Genomic DNA, 10,663 nt, shown 5'->3' with positions numbered 1-10,663 from the left:
ATTTGTAATTTTTCAATGTTTGGGGACTAAACTAAAAATTTCACAAATTAAGGGACCAAATTAAAATTTTATCATCTTCAACCTCAAACCCAGAATTTTCACAGATTACCTACTGTTATCTACTGATTTATAACATAAATTCATAATTTAAACAAAATTATAACTCAAAATCACCATCTTTATCTACAATCTCTCAAATTCAACTAAATAATCCATTACCTACAATACTCAACCCTATAACATTCAAATTAATTCATTAATCAACCCAAAATACAAATCTTCAAAACCCTAACATCAAACAACAACAGAAATTTAAAGTTAAAAAAATACACATCAAAACATAAATCTTACCTATTTAACTTATTTTTCTTTAGTTCCCTTCTCCTTTCTTACCCTTTCCTTCCTTTCTTTTATTCTCCTTTTCCTCTCACGGTTTTTCTATCTAAGAACATAGCTCTTTTTTTTTTACTTTCTATTTATATTTATCATCTCTTTATTTATTTATTACGATACCCTTCATTCATTTATACTTATTTCTCGCCACTAAGGGTTTAATTGTCTTTTTTTATATTTTTTAATTCAAAACATCACAATTAAAATATAACCATGAAACAATATAATTATCGATGAAACACTATAACTGTTCATAGCATGACTATTCATGAAATAATATGATTTTTAATAAAACAGTATGAATATTCATGAAATAATTATACTTGAAATTAAATTGAATAACTGTTATTTAGTTTTATTTCAACAGTCATAAATATCAAAATTTATTACAAAAATTAATTCAATAAAAGTTATAAATTTCAAGTTTTGATATTATAAATATTAAAATAATAACAATAAAAAGTCAAATAAAAAAAATCCATCCGCAATAAGAACCTATATTTATAAAATTGAAAAGTAATATTTTTTCCGACGTAGAATAAACATCTTTTCTTCGGTTATTCATTTACAAGCTACCTAACAGTTTCCCATTTCACACTGTTTCCAGTTTCCATTTTTATTCAATCACATGATTTACATATTACACCATACAAAACAAACTAACTTCAACCCAAAATTAAAGGAACACAAGCATCCGAATCGGCAATGATGTGAGGAGGTGACCACTAGGGTGGCGACAAAAGCAAACCACGTCGCTTTCCAGTTCTACTTATATTAAGGACACCAATTTCTGTTTCTTCCTCTCCTTGATGCCATACAAATGATAGTGATAGACAACATATAATTGTTATTATGCTCTGGGGTGGAAGATAGAACGTTTTAAAACACAGCCAATCAAGAACAAGACAAAACCGTAGTGTGTTTTTCTAATTGGAACTTATGCAAACGTTTGCCTAAACCACAACACCGGGGTTACCTGGCTCCTCTTACTTCTATTTATTCTCTAGAGAAACCAGAAAAAAGTAGTAGTCGTCAGTGTACTGAGACCAGACTGTGGAAGTAGTAATGGCACCTCGCAGGATATCTTCCTCGCTCTTTCGTTCTCTTTCTGCTTCTTCTGCTTCAGCTTCGTTTCTTTTGTCTCGAGGTACTGTTTTTTCATTTCTGTTTTTTTTTTTCCTTTTTCCTTGGTTTAGATGATATTTTATTGCTAAGGTTTTTTTCCCCCTACTACTTTTTCTTTATGCTGTCCGTTTACGGGTGAGTTAATTTTGGAGATACCCTTTGCCTTAGGTTGGTTGTCAAGAGGTTAAGGTGGAGAAGAAATGGAAAAAGAAATTTGGGTTAAAAGTGTTTTTCTTTATCTGGATCATGAGTTCTAAGGATATCTGTTTTCATCTTTCTTTTTTCGAGTCTAAAGAAGATTCAGCATGGAACAAAAAGTTTTGGAGATTTTATTCACAATTCTTTTCATCTGATTGGAAGGTGTTACACAAAAAAGCAGCCAAATATTCTGGAAAATGGAGTGTCAAGTCTCTATATAGACCTTAAATCAGAAAATTGGGAGAAACAAAGGAGTTGTTTTCTTCCATTTTTAACTGTTCTTAAGTCAACATACCATATCTCTTTGACTACAAAATACAAGCAGTATTTTTCTATCCATGGTGGCTCCCTTTGACTTTGGGGATAAATAGATACCAACAGTCAAAAGAGGATTCTGAGTGCATATACTGAATAAAGAACACAACTTATAAGTTAAAGGAAAAACTTTGTGCATTTTTTTTCTCTTTTGGTTACAGAGAGTTGGAATTTCAATACTTAATGCAGGCCCTGCTTTTCATTTTCCTATCTGTGCATGGGAATGCAATCATACTTTCTAGTTTTTGTTCCAATCATGTTGATATATATATATATATATATATACATTTTTAATTTTTATTGGTTTTTGAGATCTATGGTTGTCAGGATTAGTTTATATGTCTCTGATATGATCCTCAGGACAAACTCCTAGCAGGGGAAGGGGCATCTACAGGTTTATCACTGCTACGGCACTTGAGGAACCAATCACTCCACCTGTTCAAATTAGCTACACTCAGCATTTCATCAACGGGAAATTCGTTGATGCAGCATCTGGTAGTTCTTGGTTCATTAAACATTAGTGTGTTATTTTCCTTCAGTTTTCATTTACACTCCTTGAATTGGTCTTTTGAAAACTGGTTCTGACCGTTGAATCAGGCATTGATTCTCGCTGATCTTCTTTTTTCTATTGGTTGTAGGCAAAATCTTTCCGGCATACGATCCTCGTACAGGAGAAGTGATTGCTCACGTGGCTGAAGGTGATACTGAAGATGTCAACCGCGCAGTAGCTGCTGCTTGTAAAGCGTTTGATGAGGGACCATGGCCAAAAATGAGTGCTTATGTAACAATTTTTACTTTGCCTCTCTGGTGAGTTATGATGTCAATGCTGTCTTGTTCGTAACTAGTTGACTTACGTTTGGGAATCTTGGCAGGAAAGGTCACTGATAATGTTGCGGTTCGCTGATTTGGTTGATAAACATAGAGATGAGCTTGCAGCTTTAGAGTCATGGAATAGTGGGAAGCCTTACGAACAGTCTGCTAAATCCGAGTTGCCAAGTTTCGCACGTTTATTTCGGTATTATGCTGGTGAGATTTCATGCAATTTTGACTTCTTATTTTTTTTGTCTACATGGATGTCTGATTCCTTTTCTCTATAATTATCCAGGTTGGACAGACAAAATCCATGGACTAACAGTTCCCGCTGACAGTAATCACTATGTTCAAACATTGCATGAACCCATCGGTGTTGCTGGACAGATAATTCCATGGAACTTTGCTCTTATCATGCTTGCTTGGAAAGTTGGGCCTGCATTAGCATGTGGTAATACAATTGTTCTAAAATCAGCAGAACAAACACCTTTGACTGCTCTCCATGCAGCAAAGCTCTTCCAAGAGGTATGATTAATGACAGAAGGTTACATGATAAATATCTGGTGTAAGAACTCAATAGAATTATCATGACGTATGCTAACAGCAAAGCTATTCAAACAATGAACTTAAGAGATAAAACATCACCAGCTCAAGAAGTAGTGGGATGCTCAATTGGGTTCAAGTATCCAACTTAAATATGAATAGGTCAATGCATAAGGAAATAATTGCATTATTCAGCAATCTTGACAATTTTCTTAAGCCTGCTGAAGAACAGTGCAGTTTCCTTAAACTAAATAGCATGCTTGATTTTTTTGTCTAATTCCTGCTACACAACAGTTTTAAGATGGTTGACATGAAACATGTGAGATTTCTATACTTTACCATGGTGTTCGCCTGAAACCTTTTTTTTTTTCTTTTGTGGCAGGCTGGTCTTCTTCCAGGTGTTATGAATGTCGTTTCTTGCTATGGTCCAAGTGCTGGTGCAGCTCTTGCTAGCCACATGAATGTGGACAAGGTATTTTATGAGCTTTTACTATCTTGCCAACTTTCAAGAGAGATTGAATCTCTACTTCATGATAAATTTGTTAACTTTTAAGGCTTAGGGTTGAATGTATTCTCTCTGTATTATTCTTCTCCTGTGAAGGGATGCCTTATATAGGCAAATATATATGTCAGTTACTCTTTCCTATTCTGAAAGGAATACAGCAATGTATATCCTTTCAGGACTCCTATAGAATATGTCTTCTATATATAGAAAACTACCCTCTAATTCAGCCAATACGGCTAATTACATGTTAACACTTCCCCTCAAGTTGGTGCAAAGATATCTTCTAAGCCTAACTTGTCTAAAGACTTATGAAGAGCTTCCGCAGGGACTGCATGGGTTAGAATATCTGCTAATTGCTCACTTGATCTGACAAAAGGGGATGTCTACTAACTTCAGAAGTAACTTTTCCTTGATGAAGTGTCGATCTACCTCAATGTGTTTAGTTTGATCATGCTGGACTGGATTATTAGCTATCTCTCGTGCTGCCTGATTGTCACAGTATAGTAACATAGGTTCCTTAGGTTCAAAACCTATTTCTATGAGTAAGGTCCTGAGCTATAACAGTTCGCATATTCCATGTACCATCCATCTATACTTTGCTTCTGCTGAGGACCGTGCTGTCACATTTTGTTTTTTACTTCGCCATGTGACAAGATTTCCTGCAACAAATGTAAAATAGCCAGAGGTGGATCTCCGGTCAGTGAGATTCCCTGCCCAATCTGCATTAGTAAATCCTTTCACTTCCATATTTTCATGTCTTTTAAATGTCAGTCCTTTTCCTGGAGCCTCTTTTAGATAGCTCAGAATTCTCATTACGGCTGTCATATGATCTTCACTTGGAGCATGCATAAACTGACTTACCACACTAACCGCATAGGCAATATCTGGGCGAGTATGAGATAAATAAATTAACCGCCCTACCAATCGCTGGTATCTTTCTTTGTTTGTTGGTACCTGATCTGGGTGAATGACCAAACGATGATTTTGAACAATAGGAGACTCTATTGGTTTGCATTTTAGCATACCCGTTTCAGATAATAGGTCCGGTATATACTTTCGTTGTGACAAGTATATACCATCTTTAGTTCTTGCAACTTCAATTCCCAAAAAATATTTCAGTCCTCCTAAATCTTTCATTTCGAATTCGGTAGACAAACATTCTTGTAGCCTTTTTATTTCATCTGTATCATCACCAGTTACGATCATATCGTTTACATAAATAATGAGCAGTGTAACTTTACCATTCTTCTATTTGATGAATAAAGTGTGATCAGAGTTACCTTGGTGATAACCAATTTGTTTCATAGCTTCTGTGAATCTCCCAAACCATGCTCTTGGCGATTGCTTCAAGCCATACAATGCTTTCCGTAATCTACATACTTTTCCACTTGATTGTGAACTGTTAAACCCAGGTGGAAGCTGCATATAGACTTCTTCTTCCAGATCCCCATGGAGAAATGCATTCTTCACATCAAATTGCTTCAAAGGCCAACTGAAATTTGCTGCGAAAGACAACAAGACTCTGATGGTGTTCATTTTTGCAACTAGAGCAAAAGTTTCTTGATAGTCAATGCCTAATGACTGTGTGTACCCCTTTACTACTAGCCTTGCCTTGAACCAATCAATTGTGCCGTCTACTCTATGTTTGAGGTTGAATATCCACTTGCAGCCCACTGGTTTTTTTCCTGGAGGGAGTGGTACAATACTCCATGTGTCATTTCTTTGTAATGCACTCATTTCAGCCTCCATTGCTTCTACCCATTTTGGGTGTTGTAAGGCATCCTCAACCTTTATAGGTATTCTTATATTCGCCATCTCACTTATGAAGGCTTGATGCTGTAGTGGTAGTTTATGTGTAGAGACATACTATGTGATTGCATATTTTGCTTTACCATTTGGTGAGTACCTATCAGGGGCCTTCCCACGGTTTTGTCTAGGAGGAAAAGAGTAGCATGGGGTAGATAATAAAGGTAAAGAGGAAGGGCTTTCAATGTCATTTACCTCATGGATATCCTGTCGATCTGGAACATGGATTTGTGGAGAGGAAGGGGGTATTTCATCATGCATGCATTCTTCTTCTACATCATTGTTATTGTGTGCATTGTACTCTATGTCTTCTTGCCCTACATTATCCGTTGCATGTGTTCTGGAGCTGGGCTTTGTATTTCCTTCCCCAGCATTACTAATTACGTGTGTACTAGTTTCCATTTCTTCCCCTAAAGCTGACTGTTGCTGCTTTGTATTTCCTTCCCCTAAATCCGTGTTTCCTTCCCTTGAATCAAACTGAAGATCAATCCAGTTGTAGGTATCATATTCCAGTTTCCCCTGAGGACTAGAGCTGGATGGATTCATGTGGAAAAAATATTCTGTTTCAGAGAAGGTAACATCCATACTGACATGCATCTGGCGAGAAGAAGGATGGTAGCACCGGTATCCCTTTTGGTGAGGATTGAAACCAAGAAAGACACATTGTACTGCGCATGGTTCCAGTTTTGTGCGCTGAGTTTTCTGCAGGTGGACATAAGCTACACATCCAAACACACGAGGTTCTAAGTGTAGGAGGGATGGAATCTGAATGTGTTGAGTGAGAGTCTTTAAGGGAGTGTTGAAGGAGAGGACTTGGGATGACATCCGATTGATGAGATACACAGCATAGGTTACTGCATCAATCCAATAATGTTGAGGGACATGGGCACCAATGAGAAGAGCTCTGTTAGTTTCAAGAATATACTTGTTTTTGCATTCTGCCACACCATTTTGTTGTGGAGTACGCGAGCAAGTAGTCTCATGGAGAATACCATTGTTTTGAAAGAAACTCAAGAGTTCATAGTTAAGATATTCTCCACCATTGTCTGATTGAATAATCTTCACCGGCAGGGAGAACTGAGTGCACACCATGCGATAAAAAATTGGAAATATATTACACACATCACTCTTGTGTTGCATAGTATATAACCAAGTCATTCTGGTGCAATCATCGACAAATGTAATAAACCATCGAATTGCAGATTGAGAAGTAACTAGAGCAGGTCCCCAAACATCAGAGTGGATCAATTCAAAAGGTTTTGTTCTTTTATTCATGTTTACAGGATATGAGGTTCGATGGCTCTTGGCCAAGATGCAAACATTACACTTAAGAGAAGAACTTGGATCCGGAATGTCATTAAAGAGGGAAGGAAATAATTTTTCTAAGTAGCCAAAGGATGCATGACCTAGCCGACGATGTCATAACCAAATATTCTTGTGATTATTACCATTGTGACTCTGAACTTGATGGACATGACCTGAAGCAACGTCATCTACATAGTATAACCCCTTCCTCTTAGTACCATGTCCAATGATCGTTTGAGTCCGGATATCCTGAAGTAAGCAAAACGTGGGAAACATTAATACCACACAATCCAATTCTTCTGTAATTTGACTAACAGACAATAAATGATTTGAAAGTGTAGGGACAAGTAAACAATTATGTAGTGAAAGATTAGGAGTGAGAACAATTGATCCTACTCCAATGACTGGGGTAGACTCCCTATTGGCTGTCATGACTTTTTCTTTAAACGGGGGAGTCATGTATTGGAATAATGATTTGGTATAAGTCATATGGTCTGTGGCACCCGAGTCAATGATCCAACCTGTATCATGAACGGTGGATGTTGACAAAACCACTCTAGTTTTACCTGTGGCTGAAGCCTGGTTAGTTTTCACTAAGGAGAGTAATTCACCCGGTTTAGTGTGGTCTTTTTGGCTTATTGCCATGGTAGCAAAACCAGAAGGAATTTCTGTTGCAGTGGCTAATTTTGCTTGGACTGGTCGTTTATTGCTTCTTGCTTTACTTTGCTTCCATTTTTCTAGAAACCAGTTAGGGTAGCCATGAATCTCAAAACAAGTGTCTTTGGTATGACGACTTCCATTACAATGGCTATAGCGCAACTTATCTTTTTCTGCTTCCTCAATAGCTCGAAGAGTGCACAAGTTAGAAGAGGTGGTGGATTTGGAAATCATTGCAATTGATGATCCTTCACCAGTGTTCTTTGCTCCCAGCATGGTGACTTGTCGCTGAGCCTCGCGTCGAATTGTATTGAAGCACTCTTCAATACTTGGAACAGATTTCTTACGAAGGAGATCACTGCGTATTGAATCAAATACTTCATCCAAACCTGCAAGAAAGTCATAGATACAGTCCTTTTGAATTTCTTCTTGTCTGGTTCTAAGATCTACAACACATATCATTTTAATTGGTCATCGTTTATCAATTTCCTGCCATACACTATTCAGCTCTGCGTAATACAAGTGAACTGGACGCCCATTCTGTTTTGTCCTCGTGGCTTTACAGCGTAGCTCATAGAATTGTGACTCATCAGCCCCATCATAGAAGGTTTGAGTGACACTATCCTAGATTTTCTTGGCTGATGACAGGTCTATAAATAAACCAATAAGATGAGGCTCTATGGTTTTCAACAACTATCCTCATACCACTGTATTTTCAGTGCACCACTTTGAGTAACCAGAATTTCCTTCTTCCACTCTAGCATTCTGCCTAGTTAAGTAGCCAAGTTTGTTCAATCCAACAGCGTGCAGTTCAAGCATACGTGACCAGATTTTAAAGTTTGTCTCATTCAATTTAAATCCAAAAGGTAAGGTGTTTAGGTTAGGTGTTTCAGTAAAGATTGATGTTTGGTTTATGGGGATAATAGAAGTATTTGTGTCATCCATGGTTGGTCCCTTGTTTCAAGACCAATTCCAGGTAAAGATTAATGTGGTGGCTGAAAAGTTAAAGGGAGATTTTAGCTTTCAACCTTGCTCTGATACCATGTTAACTTTTAAGGCTTGAGGTTGGATGTATTCTCTGCATATTATTCTTCTCCTATGGAGGAATGCCTTATATAGGCAAATATATATATGTCGGTTACATTTTTCCTATTCTGAAAGGAATATAACAATGTATATCCTTTTAGGACTCCTATAGAGTATGTCTTCTATATATAAAAAACTATCCTTTAATTCAGTTAATTCGGCTAATTACATGTTAACAAAATTATATTCCACACTCAAGTTGAATCAATGGCATGTGAGCTTGCATTATAGTACAGAATTTTTAGCACTCTGTATAACACGGCTCAGAGTGAAATTTTGTTCCCATTTATGTTCTTACTGCTGTTTCAACTTTCATTAACAACTATCACAGTAACAGTGGTACAATGGCAATGTCTAGCACAGAAAATTTTTTATATGGGAATCATAACCTTCCTAAATTTCGTAGTCTAACTTTCTCTGATATATGAATTGGCATCTCATGAATCAACTGCATCATAGGATCTGCTTAAGAACCTGCCTTCCTATACAGATAGAATTTAGATTTGCACCTTCAGAACCTATATCTTTTCATATCCAACCAATTTCATTTCTTCGTCACTGTAAGAGATTTCATTCCTAAACATTTTAGGATCGCCAGTCTGTAAGAGATTTCATTTCTAAACATTTTTGGATTGCCAGTTTTTTCTTTGTCGTAATAAAAGCTTGCATTTCCAATACTTCTGGTTGTTATCATTGTATCACCTAAAATCCTGTAGAATATGTCATGTAGCATGTTTGTTGAATCACAGTGATTGAGACACCGCATTGTTTGCAGCTTGCTTTCACTGGATCAACTGAAACTGGTAAAATTATACTTGAACTTGCTGCGAAAAGCAACCTTAAATCAGTTACGTTAGAGCTGGGAGGGAAATCACCTTTCATTGTTTGTGAGGATGCTGATGTTGATAAGGCTGTGGAGCTTGCACACCATGCTTTGTTCTTTAATCAGGTTTGTCTAACGATTATGGAAAGAATTGACTTCAATTGATGCATAACCACTGATTAGTTGTGTAAGTTTGCTCGTTGCAGGGACAAAGTTGTTGTGCTGGTTCTCGTACGTATGTACATGAACGTGTGTATGATGAGTTCATAGAGAAAGCAAAGGCACGTGCTCTAAGACGTGGTGTTTGTTCTGCTGATTTTAGAAGTTGTTGGCGATCCAGGCACGTGCTCTAAGACGTGTTGTTGGCGATCCCTTCAAGAAGGGTGTTGAACAAGGTCCTCAGGTATACCGTCTCTTCATATAAGATTTGATGATTGAAAGAATTGAGCAATGACTATCTTACAGGAATTTGAAATTTCTCCATTACTCTGTTTAAGGTCCAAATTAGTTACTGCAACAGTTGGTTTAATGAGGAATGTGCTAGGCATTACATTAGACCTAAAAGTTTGAAAAAATGAATAACAATAAGATGAGTATGGCCCTCCTTTTCTATGTGCTAGAGTCTAGCTGAAGCTTATAACTAAATACTCAATGGTAAAACATACACACTGGAAGTTGTTATGGGATATTCCTCTGTCAATTAATGGTTATTATTTATACACAAATTGTTGAGAGCTATCAAGTAATATTGTTCATGGACCCTGAGAAAAATTCAGATCGACTCCGATCAATTTGAGAAGGTCCTCAGGTATATAAGATCTGGTGTTGAAAGCAACGCTACCCTCGAATGTGGAGGTCAAAGATTTGGCTCCAAAGGCTACTTTATCCAGCCTACTGTTTTCTCAAATGTTCAGGTAATATTTACTCCACTTTTATCATTATTTCTCCCACTAGATGTCTCAAAAAGGTTATCTCTGAATTTTTGCAATGCAATGCAAAATTGCAAACCTCTTTTTTTGTTTTCCCCACCTTCGAATAGGATGATATGTTGATAGCTCAGGATGAGATCTTTGGCCCAGGATGATATGTTGATAGCT

At 37.0% G+C, this 10,663-nt stretch overlaps 1 protein-coding gene across 1 annotated transcript in view; it reads left to right on the top strand.

Moving 5' to 3' along the window:
• The first annotated feature begins 1,402 nt into the window (after nt 1-1,402).
• Nucleotides 1,403-10,663, top strand: part of LOC105139548 (aldehyde dehydrogenase family 2 member B4, mitochondrial-like) — a 10,021-nt gene continuing 760 nt past the window's right edge. Inside the window, exons 1-11 of the mRNA XM_011046019.1 lie at nt 1,403-1,540; nt 2,392-2,526; nt 2,670-2,812; nt 2,904-3,057; nt 3,137-3,366; nt 3,767-3,856; nt 9,519-9,692; nt 9,773-9,847; nt 9,907-9,969; nt 10,343-10,480; nt 10,606-10,632. Of these exons, the coding sequence (XP_011044321.1) occupies nt 1,459-1,540; nt 2,392-2,526; nt 2,670-2,812; nt 2,904-3,057; nt 3,137-3,366; nt 3,767-3,856; nt 9,519-9,692; nt 9,773-9,847; nt 9,907-9,969; nt 10,343-10,480; nt 10,606-10,632 (1,311 nt within the window). The 5' untranslated portion in view covers nt 1,403-1,458. The remainder of the gene's footprint in view (nt 1,541-2,391; nt 2,527-2,669; nt 2,813-2,903; nt 3,058-3,136; nt 3,367-3,766; nt 3,857-9,518; nt 9,693-9,772; nt 9,848-9,906; nt 9,970-10,342; nt 10,481-10,605; nt 10,633-10,663) is intronic.

This window comes from Populus euphratica, unplaced genomic scaffold (genome assembly GCF_000495115.2).
Source record: "Populus euphratica unplaced genomic scaffold, PopEup_1.0 scaffold212.1, whole genome shotgun sequence".
Classification (NCBI taxonomy): Eukaryota; Viridiplantae; Streptophyta; class Magnoliopsida; order Malpighiales; family Salicaceae; genus Populus; species Populus euphratica.
Note: the sequence above shows the minus strand (reverse complement) of the source record. Positions and strands in the feature narration are given on the sequence as shown.